Source organism: Giraffa tippelskirchi, chromosome 4 (assembly GCF_054371585.1).
Source record: "Giraffa tippelskirchi isolate mGirTip1 chromosome 4, T2T-mGirTip1v1.2.pri, whole genome shotgun sequence".
NCBI classification, from domain to species: Eukaryota; Metazoa; Chordata; class Mammalia; order Artiodactyla; family Giraffidae; genus Giraffa; species Giraffa tippelskirchi.
The window spans coordinates 162,390,436-162,411,562 of NC_137278.1; the positions used below are offsets into that span (position 1 = coordinate 162,390,436).

The 21,127-nt window shown below is 39.6% G+C and overlaps 1 protein-coding gene across 20 annotated transcripts in view; it reads left to right on the forward strand.

Annotated features, from left to right (window-relative positions):
* Positions 1 to 21,127, forward strand: part of ANO4 (anoctamin 4) — a 419,392-nt gene that overhangs the window by 327,383 nt on the left and 70,882 nt on the right. For all 20 annotated transcript variants that reach the window (XM_081595414.1, XM_081595415.1, XM_081595416.1 and 17 more), the window contains 5 exons: positions 3,142 to 3,197; positions 5,956 to 6,077; positions 9,692 to 9,826; positions 11,392 to 11,488; positions 15,730 to 15,790. In XM_081595414.1, the coding sequence (XP_081451540.1) occupies positions 3,142 to 3,197; positions 5,956 to 6,077; positions 9,692 to 9,826; positions 11,392 to 11,488; positions 15,730 to 15,790 (471 nt within the window). The remainder of the gene's footprint in view (positions 1 to 3,141; positions 3,198 to 5,955; positions 6,078 to 9,691; positions 9,827 to 11,391; positions 11,489 to 15,729; positions 15,791 to 21,127) is intronic.

Sequence of the window (21,127 nt, forward strand, 5' to 3'; positions counted from 1 at the left end):
AGAACCCCAGTGCTTTGAAAATCCATAATGAGGAACTGAAAAAATGTCTAGTTAGAAATAACCAACCACAAAGTAAATTACTAACCAAGGATCAGACATTATGCTGAAAATTTGAAGTTCAAATATAAATGCTCTGTTGTCCCAATGTTTCATTATCATCTTCAGTTGCATAATTAAAAGAAACATGTTATAAGAAAATTTAATTCATCAATAGAATTAATATTTATCTTATGTTATTTTCTGGCTGAAACTCTTTCTGAAAGTGGCATCTTGCATGAGTCAACATGGATTAGAGATAATACAAAAATATGGTTTGTAGACATGATTTATGAGGGTATTTCAGTGGAGCGAAAACTACCACAATATAAGTTTTTCGACTTCACTCTGAGATTATTACAACTCTGAAAATCAAACCTAGTGAATTCCATTTTCAAAATAGAGCAATTAATAGATAAAAAGACTTATTTAACAATATAAGTACATAAAATAAATCTTGATATTAATTTGTAGTTTCAAAACTGATGCTCAAAGGGGAGGACTTTAAATGTTAACTGTTTTCTCATTTTTCAGGACTTTGATAAATTATCACAAATTCACAAGAGTCATCATCAGAAGTCTCTTATTAGGTCCCTGTGAATCTTTTGGTATTATCTGGGATATCTGAAAGTGATTGGTGATACATGTAGAATTCTTGATAGAAGCTCCAGGAAGTCAGAGTTTTCTACATAATCAATCATTTGTTCATTCTTTACAAAGGTATTTATCGAGGGCCTCCTCTGTGCTAGACAAAGCCCTATGGATATTTATACTTCAGGTGTCTTTCTTAGGCATTTAGAGTTAGTGTCAAAGCATCTTAAAATACATTTAATCATGTTACCGTGATTAAAAGTACCTAAACTTTGCTTGATCCTCCATCAATAAAAAGTGAATCAGTGCGTGTTTCATTTTCCAGTTAGGCTAAGCCTCTGGCCTCTAGTCAGGATCTGAAACGTGGCGAGCACTCATCTAAAAGCTGCTTGGGAGACACCCTTCCAGTCATCTTCTTTGAAGTACATTTTAGGAAGTCGTATCACTCTTGATCTGAGAGAAACTTTAAAGATCAAAACATTATACTTCCACTTCTGGCCAAGATGGAATAACAGGCACAAGATTACTCTCCCACCTGAAACAATCAGCAAAGAAAAGACAAAAAGTAAGAGACAACTATTTTCGAGACACTGAGCACTGGGCAGCCAAGAACAGGGATCCCTGAGAGACAGAAAACAAATGAGGTGAACACTACAGTTGCCCCAGCTTACTATCTTGAGATGATTTCTAGACAGCAACAGAGGGAAGAAGAACCTAGTGGACTCCCCAAGTCAAAAAGATGTTGCTGAGAGTCCAGGGGAGACCAAGGCAGCCAGAGTTCACAGGGCAACACACCAGAAAACAGCTTCACGGAGAACCCTGAAGATCTGCAGAGAGACGACTCATGTATTTAGAGTACTGATTAGTACACATATCAGAAAACTGCCTAAGGCCAGAGAAAGAGCAACCCAAAGGTATTTCCAATGAGATTGGTGGAGCACCTCGTAATAATTCACTAAGCATTAAATATAAATGGTCTGAAAATCCCAATCCAGAATTCAGAAGTTGACATTAAATAATAAAGCAAGACCTATTTTTTTGCTGCATGCAAAAAACACTCTTTAAAGACACCAATAGCTTAAAGTAAAAGAATAAAAAAAGATATATACTGCACTAACCAAAAGAAAGCTGAAAGGCCTATACTGATATCAGACAAATTAGATTTCATAGCAAAGAATACCACCAGGGATAAAGAAGGCCATTCTAAAATGATGGAGTCAGTGCATCTGGAAAACATAGAAATCCTAAATGCTTATTCACTTAATAACAGAGCTTCAAACTACAAAGCAAAAACTGATAGAGCTGCTAAGAGAAACAGGCAAGTCCACAATTAAAGTCAGAGGTTTCAGTACCACTTTTTCAATAATTAATGGAATGAGTAGACAGAAAATCAGTGGAGGTTAGAAGACCTGAACATTATCAATGAAATTAACTTAATTGATCTTTTAGACCACTCTACCACCAGCAGCAGAATACCCAATTTTTTTAAGTGAACACAGACTATCACCAAGAGACCATACTTCAGGGACATAAAACAAGACAACAATTCTTTGATCACAGTAGAATTAAATTAGATATCAATAAGACCATCTCTGGAAAACTTACAAATATTTAAAACTTAATAATGTATTTTTAAATAACTCATGGGTGAGAGAAATCAAAAGGGAAATCAGAAAGTTGCTGTATTCAGTGAAAATGAAAACACAGTGTATCAAAATGTGTGCAGTACAGGGAGAAATTTATAGCACCATATGTGTATATAGGAAAAGAAATGGTCCCAAATTAATGACCTCTCCATCTATCTTAAGAAACTAGGGGGCAGGGAAGGAATTTAAAGTAATCTAAAGTTGGTAGATGAAATAATAAAAGTCAGAAGAAATCAATAAAATGGAAAAAATAGAGAAAAATCAATGAAACCAAAAGCTGATTCTTTGAAAAAAAAAAATTCATAAACCTGTGATAGACACAGGCTGGGGTGACTCCTGAATGTGTAATCCCTTCCCCTTAAGTGTGGGTGGAAACTGTGGTTTATATCTGACCAGTAAAACCATTGCAAATCCACATATCCAATATCCTTCCCCCACTTTATGGATGAGACAGTTGAGGGCTGAGAACAAGAGGACTTTCCAAAGTCATCCCACTAGCCCAATACAAAGGAGTTGGCTTTGTCCATATTGAAGCTTCTGGATGAAAATAGGAGAGCTCAGGTGGAAAGTCATCTTTTTGATGTGATTAATTCATCCACTTCTCCCAGCATGCTCCCTTCTTTATGCCAAGCACTATGCTAGGTATGCTTCATCGTGTTTTTCCTATTTGAAAACCTGATTTTCTAGTCTTTGCTTCCAGTTTCCTAGCGGATAGCAAAACTTTCTAAACTGTTGTCCCCACAAAGTATTTGAACTACTTTTGAAGCTATAGGTTGTTTTCTCCAAAAAGTATGACCCTTATATTACTCTTGCATTAGGAGGATTTAAACTCATCATGGATTCACCTTGGACTTTTTTATTGTTGTAGGTCTGAATCGTTTGCTTACTAATGGCTCCTATGAAGCTGCATTTCCTCTGCACGAGGTATTGTCCTGCCTTTTCTCCTTCTCTGTCAATTCCTTGTTATTAAGTCAGCTTCTGGGGATAGTCATTAATTGTGTTCATTGATACGACATTTGTTTAGAATGAATCTAGTTTGTTCAGTGAGTAGTTGGGGAGGCCGTGCTTGCATTGTTATATCTCTCGCCCAGCACAGATTTGTTTCTTCATGTCTTTTTTATGTAACTGCAAGAGTATTCGAATCAAGAGTCACTCAGCATGAATTTAGAAGAATGGCTGAGGGACTCCAAGTCATAAAATTAAAGAGGCATTGAAAATTTGCGTGACGTGCTGGACCCAAGGGGAAAATGTCTCTGAAATATATAGTCTCTGTAACAACAAAAAAAATTTATAGCTAATCCTTAAAGAGTGGAAGGAAGCCATCTTGTGAAGGCTCTAGTAACTAAAAGATGATAAATGGAAATTAATAGTAGTGTACTTATTGTTGCTTATTTAAGATGTATAAATTTTTATATTCTCCTTATTTACTGTACAATCTTTGTAATCTATAAGGACTTTTATAAATGTAACTGTAATTACCCTTACCTCTATTTTTCCCATTAGATTTTAGGTAATTTAATCCAGAATTCTCTTTACATATATGGTAACTTAATCTAGAATTATCTTTACATATATGGGTTTTCATGGCCATAATTCTCATGACTGGTGAGCGATTAGTGTCATTTTCATGGTACCTACTCCATACCAGTCATAGTATGACACCAAGAACACAAATATAAGTATCATAGCCAGTGTCCTCTAAGACCTCACACAGTGGCAGGGTGAAATTACTATTAGATTTTCTTAACAATCTTCTATTAGAAACAATGTTAATGGTTTGTCAGTTCAGCTTGGAGGACAGTTCCAGCTACCCACCAATGGCAGGTCTTCCCAAAATATATTTCTTATATGGCTTATGGAGTATCTTCTCTTGATTTTAAACACCAGGAGGATGGAGAAGGTGGTGTAGAATTTTTTTATTATTACTTTTTATTAGAGTATAATTGCTTTACAATGTTGTGTTCGTTTCTACTATACAGCAAAATGAATCATCTATATGGATACATAAATTCCCTATTTTTTGTGTTGAGGTCACCACAGAGTATTTAGTGAAATTTTTAAAAACCTTTCTCATTAAGAAAACTAGAGGCTTTGATCCGACACCCTATTAACAGACAGTCATGAAAGCTTTTTGGAATGATCCTTTTTGTGTGATAGAAGCAAACATTTTGACACAGAAGTTTTCTCGAGCCACTCACAGGTGTTTCTGAACTCGAAAGACACATGTCCCCAAAGGATACCACGTGGTTATTAGTTGGCATTGCCCCCAGTAAAGGGTTTCAGTGAGAACTGCATTCTCCCACTGCCTACCCCTTGCCCACAGTAAGGGCAGTGTTGAGCAGTTGTGGGTAGACAGTCTATATGCAAATGAGTGGGTGGTGGGCCTGCTGATATCTGAGGAGATGCAACTGTGAAACCCCAGAGTAACTCCAGGCTTTCTCTGGTTTTCATATCTTGCTAAATCCCTGCATTATATGAAAAGAGAATTTTCCAGTTAGTAATTGCAGCTGCAGTAATAGCATAATCACTCTTTTGACTTTTGCTCTCAGTTTAACCTCATTATAGTATTTGACCGCATAACAACCTTCAGAGGCAGGAAGGGCAGCTCCCATTGCCTTGTTTTATAGTGAAAACTTAAATAGAGGTTTAGAGAAAGCTTAGCCCACCCCCAGTCATGGAGTGAGTTGGTAGTTGAGCTGAGACTAGAACCTGAGTGAGTTCCTTGTCTCTCAGGCCTGTTCACTGCCCCCTAAGAAAGGACTTCTCAAGTTAAAATGTCAATAGTTTACCTCCAGACAGCATGCCTTTTCTGTTGGTGAAACTAGCATTAACACTAACTGAACTTAAAAAAAAAAAAGCCTACTCCTCAGACCCATGGTATCCTCATTTGTTCCATGAGGATGTCAAATTATATTTGAATTATTGTAAATTTGAGGTGACTTACAACTCTTACATTGTAAAGTTTTCTGCCCTTGGTCACAAGGCTATGTGACCAGCTGTTTACCAACTATTGATACTTCCGTCTCGAGACCAGTCGGAAAGAGAACTCCTAAGTCTTGGGCATGGCCTCTGGGCAAGATGCTCTGTTCATTCAAATCACAGAAGAAACCTAATGAGGCAGATGTTAGTTCCACTATGAACTGGGAATCCAAGGCTCAGAGAGTTTAAGATATCCTAGCTAAAAAGTAACAGAACTGAATTTGAACTCAGTTCAGACCTGCCTTATTCTAGCAAGCATGGGCTTTTTACTGCATGGCATCAACATCAAAATTATGTCCAGAATAACTAATCTTACTCCTTTCCCTTCAATAGAATGGATCTATCCTTATATCATCCCTATTGCTACTCTTGCCATAAAAACTAGTATTACAGCCCCCTTACATGCATAGCTTCTCCCAGTAATCCCCATCAGAGGGGAACATTTGTTTTAATTAATGAATCTACATTGAACCATCATAACCAACCAAAGTTCATAGTTTATTTTAGGGCTTACTCTTGGTGTTATATTCCATACACTCTATGAGTTTAAACAAATGTATAATAAACATGCATCTACAATTATAGTATCATACAGAGTATTTTCACAACCTTAAAAAGATAACAAAAAGAACTAGCATTACTATCAGTTTTTGCTCTTGGCTTTTGTGGGTATCACCTCACTGGCCATGGTGTTTTTATCCAGGGAAGTTACAGAAGTAAAAACTCCATTAGAACCCACGGAGCAGTAAACCACCGACATCTGCTCTATGAGTGCTGGGCATCCTGGGGTGTGTGGTATAAATACCAGCCTTTGGATCTTGTAAGGTGAGTTCTTAACCAGCTGTGAATGTAAAGCTTACGCATAATAATTAGGGCAGACTGTGAGCTGGGATAAGCCAACACAGGGGGAAAAACAAACTGAGATGCACAGCTGACACTCAAATCTGACTTCTTCCCAAGAGGGAAGCTCATCAGAGGACATGGATTGTTCTTGGTAAACTTGACCTCCTCCTGCTGAGGCTGGTGTTTCCTTTAAAAGGGACTTAGAAAGGGGTGTGTGAGATTAAACCAGGCCTCTCACAGGATTCCATAAGAAGCTCATCACCCATGTGACTGTTAGTGACAGTATCAATAACAATTGTTGAGAGGTAACACTGCCTACATGTATTAATGACAATGGAATATTAGTAACTCTTAGGCAAATAGGAAATAGAGGGTGCTGTCATTCTAACAAATTTTAGGCTTACTTTAATTTTCATTTCAAACTAATAACCTTTAAAGATTGTTTTAATTCCACCGGTCTAAAAAGTATCTGCTTTTAACTTGAGATAATCATGCATTGAAAATGTATGTTCTTTAATGGTCTATATATGCCCAACATTCTGCCATGGCAGTGTTTATTTTGTTTAGAGACTGATAATTCAGATTGGGTAATAACAATCCACACTTTATTGATTCATTATTAAAAAGAAAATCATACTTTATTTCTTAGACTAGCTAGATTAATATCACTTTTCCCCAAGCCCTTAAAAAATGAGCCCAGAGGAAAATGAAATAATAAGACAACTCACTTTACATTTTGTCTCCCTGGATAGTCATTCTTCCTTCCAGAGTCCTCGTTACAAGAGTTTACTCCTGTTGACCCAATGACACTGATGAATTGTGACCCCTTCTGGGTGTGAGTAACAAATGGTCCACATGACCTGAGAGAGTGAAAAATGTTTTCTGAGATGAGACCATTTGCTTTTGACCAGTCTCAGTATGTGATAGAATAGAAGGGGGGGAAAAATCAAAGTCAGTCCTGGCAAAGCATCTCCCATCCATGACAGTTTCTTGATTAAGATTTTGCAATTTTTTGATGAGTATTAATTACCTACCCATTGTGTTCCTAGTACAAAACTAAGTACTGTTGGCAAAGACAGAGAACCCATGGTCTCTGGCTTTGAGAAATGCACGGTTCCTTCAGGAAAACCAGCCCTGAAAACTTGAAACAACTGGAAAACAAGGCTCTGCATAATTTGGTAGCATGTGTGATAGAGGCCAAAAGTTTGACAGCAATTAGGAAAAATGGAAGGATGGATATGGGCCAGTGCCCCTGTGTAAGGCTCTGTAGAGCTGAGGCCTAGAAGAGCAGTGGGATTGGTGTTGGCCAAGGAGAAGGGGCATGAAAAACACAAGCAAGATTTGAATGAAATGATGTTGTTGAGCAACTGGGGAATCACATATCTTAAATAGTTCCTGCCCTATATCTAGATTTTGCTTCCTCCACATCTCTCAAATCACACCAAGTATCTCCTCTGCCACTACTGCCTTCACCTGTGACCTGGACTATGACTGTTTTCCTCTACCTGGTCTTCCTTTTTCCTCTCTGGCCCTTCCACATCATTCTCTACCCTGGAGACAAAATGTGAATCTGGTCATGTCCCTTGTTGTTGTTCAGTCACGAAGTTCTGTCCAACTCTCTGCAACCCCATGAACTGCAGCACACCAGGCTTCCCTGTCCTTCACTATCTCCCAGAGTTTGCTCAAACTCATGTCCGTTGAGTCAGTGATGCCATCCAACCATCTCATCCTCTGTTTCCCCCCTCTCCTCCTGCCCTCAATCTTTCCCAGCATCTGGGTATTTTCCAGTGAGTTGGCTTTTCACATCAGGGGGCCAAAGTATTAGAGCTTCAGCTTCAGCATCAGTCCATCCAATGAATATTCAGGGTTGATTTCCTTTAGGATTGACTGGTTTGATCTCCTTGCTGTCCAAGGGGCTGGATTGGCTAAAATCCTTTCACCATTTTTCAGTTTTCTCAGGACAAAAGTCAATGTATGGTCTGCAAGGCCCATCAAGGCTTAGCCTTTGCCCACCTCAACAGCCCACTTTTTTTTAATGAAAGATTTTTTTTTTTTGATGCAGACTATTTTTAAAGTCTTTATTGAATTTTTTTTTTTTACGATATTGTTTCTGTTTTATGTTTCGGTTTTTTGGCCGCAAGGCATGTAGGAATCTTAGCTCCCCAACCTGGGATCAAACCTGTACCTCCTGCATTGGAAGGCAAAGTCATAACCACTGGACAACCAGGGAAGTCCCAGTCCATTTCTTATTGTCAGTGTTCCAGCCACACTGCCCTTGTTTTACCAACATCCCTCCTACCACAGGGCCTCTGATTCCTCTGCTGGAAAGACTCTATCCCTAACCCCACCTAGTTAACTTTCACTCATCAGCACAATAGTCACCGCCTCAGGGAAGAAGTCTTCCCTGGCTAAAGTTGTAAGATTGCCTTGTTATACATGCTTATTTCGCTGTGTCCCTCTCCTCTCTTTTCCCAGTTTTGTAACTAGAAGCTTATTTCTTTAATTGATTTATCTATGTCTCCTCTGTCACCCACAAGCTTCAGAGGAGTAGGGACCAAGCTTATTTTGCTCACCATTATATTCTCAGCACTTAGCACAGTATTTGGCATAGAGCAGGTGTTTTTTAATTTGTTGAATGAATAAATGAATTTATGTGTATATGAATATATGCTGTAAAAGTCTTCTGGAAGAGGAAGGTTTCTGTTGAGACATAGTAGGAGATATGATAAATAAATAATCCATGATTTTTAGGAGCCTTTGAGTAGGAGGAGAGCAGCAGACAGTATTCAGGGACAGATGGTCAACATTTGTCTAGAATGAGAATAAAAAATAATTAGAATATTCTTACACTGGACTAAGAAATAATTAAGCTCTAAGTTATGAAATGTGGGATAGAAAACACAATAATATTTAAGAAGTGAAAACCAAGGAATTCCCTGGACACTTTCCAACTTCACAGACCACAGGGCACTAGGCAGGCTGGTTAGTCTCAGAAAAATATTTGTAGAGGTAGACGTTGATGCCTGTGAAAAGTCCTCACTTAAAAGGGAAAGTTGCTCTCAGTATTGATTCGTATTGAGTCTCAGTAGAGTTCTTTCTTAGTGATATCTTATGATTCTAGCATTGTAAACATCTTATAAAACTACAGAATATTAAAAGGGGGTGTTTAAAGGTTTTTGCAGTAATTTTGTTTACTGTTGTTAAAATATGTATAATATATACATTAACAAACACACTCAGAAATGACAAAAATATTATATGTTGGAACCAAGTCTTCAGATTCCCCTGATTACTCATGATTAACAGCATTATACATAATTTCCTGAATGAGCTGAGTTTATCCTGTGTTTTCAGAACAAGCTTGTGTATGATTGTGTTCTTGTATGAAAGGGTTCATACTATTTCTTTTCTACAGTAATAGGAAAAGACGTTTAAGTCCAGAGCCTAGATTTGGTCAAACATTCCTTTCTCTTGGCTTAGCTTGTCTGTATGGTTATCAGCAAGGCCACTACAAAGTAAAATGACTGGTCAAAGTGTTAGAATGCCTAACTATAAACACTTCAATATAATTTGCAAGACTTTTATGTCATAAACAGGCGGTACTTTGGAGAGAAGATTGGGTTGTATTTTGCCTGGTTGGGCTGGTACACCGGCATGCTCTTCCCAGCTGCCTTCATTGGATTGTTTGTCTTTTTGTATGGCGTCATCACTCTGGATCACTGCCAAGTCAGGTACGGAGAGCTCTAGGTGAGCCTGCCTTTGCTTATGTTTGAAGGTGGGTATTTGTGGTTTGGGAGTGTTTACAGACTGTGGGTCCACTTAGCTATTCATTTTAACATCTTTCCAGTCTCCTGCGAAAATTCTAAAGGTTCAATTCACAAAATCTGTCCATCCATTGCCCTTGCTGCTGTGGTCTCTAGCTACCAAGGAGTTCACTTTTATGGGTATACAAGTCACTGTGAATCCACAGAGGGCTTCCCAGGTGGCTCAGTGATAAAGAAACCGTCTGCCAATGCAGGAGAGGTGGGTTCAATCCTTGGATCGGGAAGATTCCCCTGGAGGGGGAAATGGCATCCCACTCTGGTATGCTTGCCTGGAGAATCCCATGGACAGAGGAGCCTGGTGGACTACAGTCCATAGGGTCTTAAAGAGTCAGACACGACTGAGCACACACACATGTATCCACAGAACAAATGGCTTTCATTCACTGGCTCAAAATTTTTCTCTTTCTGACTTTTTTGCCTTTTTTCCTACTACTACTGAAAAATACTGGGTTAATTATCTTTTTATCAGTTGTGTGTTCTTACACAGACCTGTAAGCTAGAAAGACATCTCACCAACTTGCTGGGACCTTGTGAATGATTCAGTGTTAGCAATTGTTATCTTGGCTCTTTCACTAGAATATAGTCTAAGATATTCATAGAGACCTTAATACAATGCTGGACAATGACCTTAAATAAGAAATGTGCCTTTTAGAAGTGATTGCAAAAATAGAAATGACCTACAAAAATATTTTAATTTCTGGGGAAATTGTTAATGAGATGTAATTTTCTCCCAGAACTAATCCCTAGTATTTTTTCCTCCATAATTCATTCTTCTTTATCATGCACATAGAAATTAAGGCTGACACTTTTTTCCCCCCATTGTTTCCCCATCTATTTGCCATGAAGTGATGGGACCGGATGCCATGACCTTATTTTTCTGAAAGTTGAGTTATAAGCCAACTTTTTCACTCTCCTCTTTCACTTTCATCAAGAGGCTCTTTAGTTCTTCTTCGCTTTCTGCCATAAGGGTGGTGTCATTTGCATATCGCTAATGCTGAAAGAAACAATTTATTCTCCAGGGAAATTTGATAGTCCTTAACCTGTGTTCATTTTAACATAATATAGTTAAAGCATAAATTGTCAGGATGGGGGACACGTAAGGCTGGCACTTTAAAGTGTCTCATTTTTCCCATAATTTAGTATGAAATGTCTTCAAATCTGTGCAATATTGTAAATGACTCCTATATAATCTGAGATATAACCAGCAATGTTTTGCTTCGTGTGTTTTCCTGAGCTTAACTTATTAATATGGAAAAGCCAAGAAACAGCCTGATAAATAAGTAGGTTTATCAAACTATAAAACTGTGTAGGCACTTGGTTACATTAATAACTAAGAAAAGGCTAAGAAGCTTCCAAGGGCAAAATTTGATCTACTGAATCTTATTTACTGGTTGACTATTCTGGTGAAATTGAAGGGGAAGAAAATGCTGTTATGTCATCAAAAAGCAGTCCTTTTCTGTTCTTTTTTCCAGTAAAGAAGTCTGCCAAGCTACAGATATCATCATGTGTCCTGTGTGTGATAAATACTGTCCATTCATGAGGCTGTCAGACAGCTGCGTTTATGCCAAGGTAATTTCAAATATGCAGTATTTTAGTCAGATTAAATTTAATATATACCTTCCCGAGAGACAGTGGTGACCACATTCTTTCTGTCCATTTTGATCTTTGATTCTCAAGTTTATTTTGTAGGAGAGATTTTTTTAAATTTATTTATTTTAATCGGAGGCTAATTACTTTACAGTATTGTATTGGTTTTGCCATACATTGACATGAATCCGCCACGGGTGTACATGTGTTCCCCATCCTGAACTCCCCTCCCACCTCCCTCCCCATCCCATCCCTCTGGGTCATCCCAGTGCACCAACCCTGAGCACCTGTCTCATGCATCGAACCTGGACTGGCGATTTGTTTCACATATGATAATATACATGTTTCTTCATCATTTAGTACTCTAATCCAGATATCTTTTTTACTGCATATGTGTTTTCAATGTTATCGCTCTGATTATTATCACACGGAGCAAATAGAACAGTTGATAGAATCAGCGAAAGTTAGATTCAGATCTTGACTGTGCTTTTTACCACTTGTCAGTGTAGGAACACATGTAATCTCTTCTGTGCCTCAGTTTTCTCATCTGTGACATGGAGAACATGATGACTGTTTTATTTTTTAAATGTGTTAAGGTGTATGATGAGCATGAAAAAAGTGAAAGTGTTAGTCACTCAGTTATGTCCCACTCTTTGCGACCCCATGGACTGTAGCCCACCAGGCTTCTCTGTCCATGGAATTCTCCAGACAAGAATACTGGAGTGGGTAGCCATTCCCTTCTCCAGGGGATCTTCCCAACCCAGGGATTGAACCCAGGTCTCCTGCACTGCAGGCAGATTCTTCTACTGTCTGAGCCACCAGATGGGTATAGTGCTTGGCAAATGGCAAAATCTCAGTAAATGACAACTGCTGTCATTTTCCTCCTCTTCATCATCATTATTATCCAAAAGATCTAGATTGAAGGCTAGCTCAGCTGCTAACTCCCTTGACCTTGCACATGTACAACCTCTTTGAGCATAAGCTTTCTCATCTTTAAAGTGCAAGCGTTGATAGCTGCCCTCTCTGCCCCATGGCATGTCATGAGGACCAAAGAAGACAGTAGATGTGAAAGTGTTTTGAAAAAAATTACATAGAACCATTATGTCCATGTGTTGTTACATACCCCTTTCTGATATTATACCTTATTTTATTAAAGTTTTAGACATGTTCATTGAAATTCTAGGGTTTATTACTGAAGGATAGTATCATTAATGCAAAGCAATGGCTGAAATATAGACTAATGAAGACTTTTCCAAGACCCACTGCCTATCAGCTTACCTGGATTTCAGGTATAAAAGGGGTTGGCAGATTTTATGTAACCTCTGCAATCACTGTGACTTGGATTTTTCTGAGTGTATGGCTGGCATTGCAGAGTTTAAGTGTAGGAACATTTGATCAGCAGCCCAGGAGCCCGCCTGCCCATTCATGCTGTCTCTAGCCCTGCAGGTGGCCAGTCTGGTGGGAGGATAAGCAGCCAGCTGTGATTTTAAAAAGATCTGGGCTCTTAGAATGTGCTACAAAGATCCAAAAAAGCACCAAATACTCTCCCTTCCTTTGGTGAACACGCAGATAGACCTGCCTGGATGAGGACAAATTCAGTAGAGTGAGCTTGAGAGGTGGTGCTGAGAATCAGAAGACTTTGTTCAGTAATATAATTTTTTTTAAAGATTGTGAGCAAAGCACAAATAACTCAGGTGTAAAAATCCCGCTTTTGAGGAATCTTAGAGTCCAGTTATTTTTTGCTTGGGGGTGTTTGTTATGTGAAACATCTGCCCTGAATAAAATTCTTTTTTTAGGGGAGCTATAATAATTCCTTAAAAGGAGCATCATGAATAGTTCAGAGTACTCAGATTTCATCAATGTCTGTTTCACAAAGTGTATATTGCCTAGTTTGGAGTTTTTTGGAGGCAGTTGACCTCCCCAGATATCCTGTTATTTTAGCCCATGAGTGCTGGTCCCATGAAGTATCAGTCACTTAGGGTGAGGGTCAGAAGCCAGGTCAGTCCTGGTGAGTTTACAAAGAGAAGAGAACAGTGTGTCCCAGGCACCACTGAGTGTAGGAATTTTCTGGCCAGTTTCATTTTTAGGCCTGCTTAGAACAAAGCAGAATTGGGAGAAGGCTCTCCCCCTTGACTGTAACCAACCATCCCTGAGGTTTAAGAGGGAAAGCACTGAGAAGTGAAAGCCTGAGGCCAAATGGCCAGGCTGCACCTACATCCCTCATTTCTCCAACAAAACAGGACTCTGAGCATCCCTGTCTTCCCCACGAACACCTGCAGTCATGGTTTGACCTGCTGTAGTTGATTGCTGAGGGAGGGGAAACTAATTTTCCAGTGACCACTGAGGTAGGGGCTAGAATGGAACTTACGTATTTCTCTATCCTGTGTTCTCACTCTGCTTGGGAACCACCTCCACCCCCACCATCTCACACACGCATGCGCGTGTACACACACACACACACACACACACACACACACACACATTAAAGCAACCTTCTAACTCCCCCAGCATTTCTCAGGCTCTTTGTTTGTGTGTTTTTGTTCTGTCAATTCCTGAAATCGACTATCCTGGTTCTCTGACTTTGATTTTGGCAGAGGGAGCCATCAGCTTATCCTAGCTCACCATCTTAGGAAGGACTGGACGTTCCTATTCATTCACCCTGATAAACATATTTCCAGATTGGTAACTGCAGCTGGAAAACATGTCTCTCCAACTGTTTGCATACCAATCCCAGGGAAGGATTCCTATGGGCTGTATTTGAGCCACGTGACTCCTAGTGACCTACATGAGAGAGATCTGTTACCCAGAGGAGGAGGAAAGCTGATCCACACAGCCCAAAACAGTGACAACCACAGTCCATTCCAGAATGTTCCCTGATGGTGCAGGGAGTTTCCACCACAGAATACCCTAGTAAGGGGCACAAACTAACCACCTACCACTAGGACTTTCAGGCTTGATTTGATGCTGACCACCTGATGTACACAGCATAACACTCCTCCTAGGATCAAAATAAATTGGCTTTAGACTTGTCTCACACTAAGTATTTAAATGCTGCCCATCTCTCCTATGTTGAAAGAAATAAGTCATAAACTTGTGGAAATTTTTGAAATATTTTGTACTCTGATATAATAGGAAAAGACCTGCTTATACTTGGCATGTTCTCCAAGGGATAGTAAAGTATACTTTATAGAGAGCTATAAAGCACCAAAAAAAGGTTATGTTTTATGAACATATCAGTCATCATTTCAATCTGGCTTGACACTAGTGTGATCTATCCTGAAGGCGGAAATGAGCTCGGCAGTTTTGCAGCAAAAATAGGTATTTTTACTTTCTGCCATGGTGATTGCAATAAAATGTATTATTCTAGCAATAAAGCATTTGCTAGCTGTCTCTGTGTTATGAATAAGAGGTAAATGTAGTGATTACCTGAGGTTTTAATAAAGGTAGAAGTGGTTTGTGTTAATGGGTTGCTCTTCTTTACAGTGCTGAAGTCGAGAAGGCAGCCCAGAAAATGTTTGTTCAAAACTATACACACAAAACAGACATGTTTTCAAAGAGAATAAATGAGGCATTAAAACAAGTGCTTGGAAAATCAGAGACCTTTACAGCAGCAACATGAATACCTACCAGTCTTAAATACGAATCTATCCTATGTAGATGTGTGTTAGTTTTTATAACGTACAAAAGGAAATTCTTTTTTTTTATTAATTTATTTATTTATCTATTTTTTACTTTACAATATTAGTTTTGCCATACATTGACATGAATCCGCCATGGGTGTACATGCGTTCCCCTTCCAGAACCCCCCTCCCACCTCCCTCCCCATCCCACCCCTCTGGGTCATCCCTGTGCACCAGCCCAGAGCACCCTGTATCATGCATCGAACCTGGACTGGTGATTCGTTTCACATATGATAATTTACATGCTTCAATGCCATTCTCCCATATCATCCTGCCCTCACACTCTTAATAGCACCACTGGGGCTGCTGATCCATGCTCAACTAAGTGATACTCACATAAACGGAGCAAATTCTATTTTCCATATCCAAACTATTTCACAGTTTGAAAAAAAAAAAAAACTTCCTTATGACCTAAAAGGAATGTCCCCCAAAGAAACCCTTTAAAATTCATTGCATCATCAGAGCTATTTTTCCAGAATGTGAAAAATGTGAATTGGAATATTGTATATAAGATATTAGTTTAACTGTGATTCATGTTCCCAGGTAACCCACCTTTTTGACAATGGAGCCACTGTTTTCTTTGCTGTTTTCATGGCAGTCTGGGGTAAGTGTTCTACATTTGTATGACTTGAGTTCCCATCATTTGCTCTATGATATGTTCCTTTAAAATCTGATTTTGGATATGAGAGGAAGAAGCATAAGTAAATTCAGTTTGGCTGTTCTGTTAGACACAAGTTGATAAATAATTCATTTGGTTTATTTTTAAGGTGATGTTTTACAGGACAACATGTCTTATTTCTCTTAAGCCTTCCAACAATTTCATCAGCATTCCATCATTGGAGTAAAATTCACCTTCTGTTGGAGACAAAAGTAAAGCTTATAGTATACCAAAAGGTCTGATGGCTAAGACCTGATTACGCATCTCAGTGTATATGGGACTTTCTATTGTGAGTGGAATATTTTCATCTGACAAGTGTGTGAATACTCACCTCTAGCATTCTTCCAGTTCTGGTCAAAATGACTCCTTATAAACAAGAGCTACTTGCAATGCTGAATTGAGTCCTTTTAAATCATTTCAAGCCAATAGCCGTATAATAACAAGGTATGATGGAACATTCACTGAAAGAATTATTTAGCCCAAAGAGTTACTTCACCCACTTTTGGGTTTAATAATATCTTCCTCAGTACAGTTCATTTCAGTTGCTCAGTCATGTCTGACTCTGCAACCCCATAGACTGCAGCATGCCAGGCTTCCCTGTCCATCACCAACTCCCAGAGCTTGCTCACACTCATATCCATTGAGTTGGTGATGCCATCCAACCATCTCATCCTCTGTCGTCCCCTTCTCCTCCTGCCTGCGTCTTGCCCAGCATCAGGGTCTTTTCCAGTGAGTCAGTTCTTTGCATCAGATGGCCAAAGTATTGGAGTTTCAGCTTCAGCATCAGTCCTTCCAATGAATATTCAGGACTGATTTCCTTTATGATGGACTGGTTGGATCTCGTTGTGATCCAAGGGACTCTCAAGAGTCTTCTCCAACACCACAGTTCAAAAGCATCAATTCTTTGGCACTCAGCTTTCTTTATAGTCCACCTCTCACATCCATACATGACTACTGGAAAAACCATAGCCTTGAAGAGACGGACCTTTGTTAGCAAAGTAACATCTCTGCTTTTTAATATGCTGTCTAGGTTGTCATAGTTTTTCTTCCAAGGAGCAAGCATCTTTTAATTTCATGGCTGCAGTCATCATCTACAGTGATTTTGGAGCCCAGAAAAATAGTCTCTCACTGTTTCCATTGTTTCCCCATCTACTTGCCATGAAGTGATGGCACTGGATGCCATGATCTTTGTTTTCTGCATGTTGAGTTTTAAGCCAACTTTTTCACTCTCCTCTTTCATCAAGGGCTCTTTAGTTCTTCTTTGCTTTCTACCATAAGGGTGGTGTCATCTGCATATCTGAGGTTCAATATATTTCTCCTGGCAATCTTGATTCCAGCTTGTGCTTCATCCAGCCTGGCATTTCTCATGATGTACTCTGCATATAAGTTAAATAAGCAGGGTGACAATATACAGCCTTGATGTATCTTCCTAGTGAAATAATTATAGAGCTTTAATTTGATCATATATAAAAGTCTGGACAAATTCGTAGTAAATGATGAGTAGTGATGGTTACCTTTGGAGAGGAGGTTATCTTTCATGGAAGGGTAAGTGAACAGTGAGGAGAGACCTTTTACACTATATATTTTCAATTTGGTTTGAATGCTTTTTACAGCATTTATGCATTTCTTCTAGAACATAAAAGGCCAGAAATCTGAATTTTGAGGTTATTGAACTCTACTCACTCAAGGCTTAGGTTCATGTTATTCCTTATGTCTAGAATCTTTGCCAACTTTCAAGGCCCAGCTGAAATGGCATCTTCACCAGCCAGAAAGTGTCTTCCTCCTTTGAACTTTCATAGCATTTGGTTTATGCCCATTCTTTGGGCACTAATAATAATTTGCGTACACAATTTTTCTCATAGGTTTATGGTCCACAAGGACCATTATGGTCATGGGAGTCCTTATACATTTCTTTTAAAGACAGAGAGATGAATGTTTATTGGATGGATGAATGGATGGAGAAATGGATGGACTGGAGGAAAAGAAAGAAAAGAGAAGAAAATTACCAGAAGAATTTATCTTTTAAAAAATACTTATTTGGTTGTGTTGATCTTAGTTGCGGCACATGGGATCTTCATTGCGTCATATGGGATGTTGTGGAGCATGGACTTTGTAGTTGTGGTATGTGGGCTTAGTTGCCCCGAGGCATGTGGAATCTAAGTTCCCCAGCCAGAGATCAAGCCCGCATCCCCTGCATTGCAAGGCAGATTCCTAACCACTGGACCACCAGGGAAGTCCCACCAAAAGAATTTCTTTATGAGACAATGAATATGTTTAAATGTTCTCTCTGACAAGTAGAAATATAAACCCTTGTTCTCTTTAGGGGGCTTGTCCGATGTATCTTATGTCCTCTTTATCTCAAGCGCTTCAAAAGAAAATTGTCCCACCCACCACAGCTCTGTTGAAGGGACATTTTTGAACCCTGTGATACCAGTTCCTCTCACCCAGCGGGTGTTTGTCGCAGGAACAGTCAAACCATAGGTTGGTGAAAGTGGCCCGGGAGAAGTTCTGAGGTTCTGGCCCAACAGGAACTGGCAGTGCCACCCAGAGTCTTAGTCTTAAGAATGGGACTTGGAGAATGTGGAAGGACACCGGGAGTGAGTAGCGGAAACTGACACTGAACGATGCAGAGAGGGAGGAAGGGAGAGAGACTGATAGCCGGTAGCAGTGAGGACCGGGAGGAATTCCGAGCAGACTGAAGTTAAGACCGATCAGAACCTAGAAATAAGCAGAAACAAAGAACTAGTGGAAGAAAATTAGAATAGAGGGCACAGAAACCAGCTGGTAGCCAACTGGGAGAAAATGCAAGACAATCCCCCAAACTGACACTGAACGATGCAGAGAGGGAGGAAGGGAGAGAGACTGATAGCCGGTAGCAGTGAGGACCGGGAGGAATTCCGAGCAGACTGAAGTTAAGACCGATCAGAACCTAGAAATAAGCAGAAACAAAGAACTAGTGGAAGAAAATTAGAATAGAGGGCACAGAAACCAGCTGGTAGCCAACTGGGAGAAAATGCAAGACAATCCCCCAAAGAGAAGCAGAGAGAATGTAGCCAAGTCATGTAGAATATCAGGGTGAAGCCCCAGGGTCTCTTATGTCTATAATCTCTCAAGCTGCTGGCTTCCATATCCTGTCTGAATAGGTCCAGTCTTTTAATTCCCGTTGGATTTCTGCCTCCTTTGGTGGGCCTTGCAAAAGCCCTCACGGTTTGTGCTACCCATTACTATATCTCTTGCAAACAATGGAAGCTAACCATAATAGAGTTTTGGTTACAGGAATGACCTCTCAGGTCAAGAATGTGTATCTGGCTTTTCTAGAATGTATTGGTAACCATGATCATGAAATATAAGTAAGCCATCCAGTACTGCAGTTTTGCCATGGTTACAAATGAGGAGACTGAAAAATGTACTCATTTCCTAAACCAATAGTTTCCAAACTTTTTCAAGTCATGACATGTAGAAAATGATAATACTTGTACAATATGCTAATGCCATGAAGGAGCCTGCTTGTGGCCAGGGATAATACTGCTGTAAGCATCCTAGACCTAGTCACCTCCCAAACTGATGGGATTAGTACCTCTTGCAAACCTATAATCCATTCCTGGCACACATATGGGGAAGCTCTGCTTTGGACTACTGGTCTACTGTGTAATGAGTTAACACTTCTGGAGAGAGAGTAGTGTTCTGGAAGAATTAATGCCTAAAACTCCCTTGCCCACTTCAGTGTTCCATCAATTTAACATACACTTAGACTGAAATCATATTTTCTTCTGCCACAGTTACCCAGAAGTAAAATTCTGGTAGAATGATAATTGTCTATAAGGTAGAGGTTGTCATCACCACCCCTCACCTAGTACCACCATGATAAAGGGGATGGCATTCCTTCCTTGGAAGTTGGAACATTTTATACTGGGGATAACGGATAGATTTTATTATTTTATCTCTGCCAACCTCAGTGGACTGAAGCGAAGCCTGAAGCATGGAGGTTGCAAGTAGATGGGCTGGAGATCTGACAGCACTTGTGTGTTGGAGGGTATTCATTAAGAATCTGATAGATGTTGTGTAATAACCATTGAGCACAAGGGAACATTTTGGGGCCACTCCAGGCAAGTCAAGCCTGGAATAATTCATTTTCTGAATCGCTTTGTCTTCACTGACAACTTACTGTTTAAATCCTGTATTGTTCCCAGAAGTAAGCTAGTTTGAGAAAAAGAATGATTTACTCCAGGTGTTTCTTTGTAGATAGGACTTTGCCTCTTGCAGACATCTACACTAGCCAATAATAGTAACAGTTACAATAACACAAGGCCTTATTAAGGGCTTACTGCATGCTGGACACTGTGCTAAGCTTTGTACAGCATCATTTCAGTTAATCTGTAGAGCAACTTTTGACAAAGGGACTGTCACTATTCCCATGTGATAGATGAGAAAATTGGGCAATAGAAAGTGGTAAGGCTGGACAAGCTTAGCTCCTCCACTCCACCACGAGGATCAAATGCTGTCTGTAATCCTGTTTGCTTCTGCTTCAAAGAGCTGAATTTTAAGATAAAGCACTGTTACACTCATCCTGAGCCCACTATAAATGCCACTTTGTGACGACAGTGTTCTGTAAAAGTGTGTCAGTTCTAACCAAGCTTGGTTTAATGGTCTCAGGACCATCCGTTACGATTGACAGGTTACAACATTTAGGAAAACACATGCACTTTATTTTCGGGAAATTGCTGGATATGGAGATGACACGAACAGATGTAAGTGGTTTACAAGCCCTCGGAAGGGATGAAGTTGATGTGTTTGCTTTGTTGACTTTTGCTTTGTGTTCACCAGAGAAACAATAAGGTTCCATTTGGAAACCATCTGTAGCACCTGGGAGGGCCTTTGTGTGGGGTTAGAGATCTTGACAGAGCTCTCTACCACCTTTGTCCTTGTTTGTATGTGTGTGATGGTAGGGCCTCCTGGGGCCCCAAGAGGTATTAGATTGGCCAAAAAGTTTGTTTGGGTTTTTAGTAAGCGCTTACAGAAAACCTGAATGAACTTTTTGGCCAACCCAGTATACTATGAGCCTAGGGCTCTGGGCTTGAATCAGAGTGGTTTAGAAAGATTCAGGGACCAGAACATTTATGGATTAAATTAGCTCTCTCCCAGGGGAAAATAAAATGAGTAGTTGGAGAGTTTGATACTGGCAGAGATTTGCCAGGAAGCACATTATCTCCTTCTGTTCTCGTTTTGTTCTCCTTCCTCTGTTGTTTCTTTCTTCCTCTTTCAGCGTTGCCAAAAATTAAATTA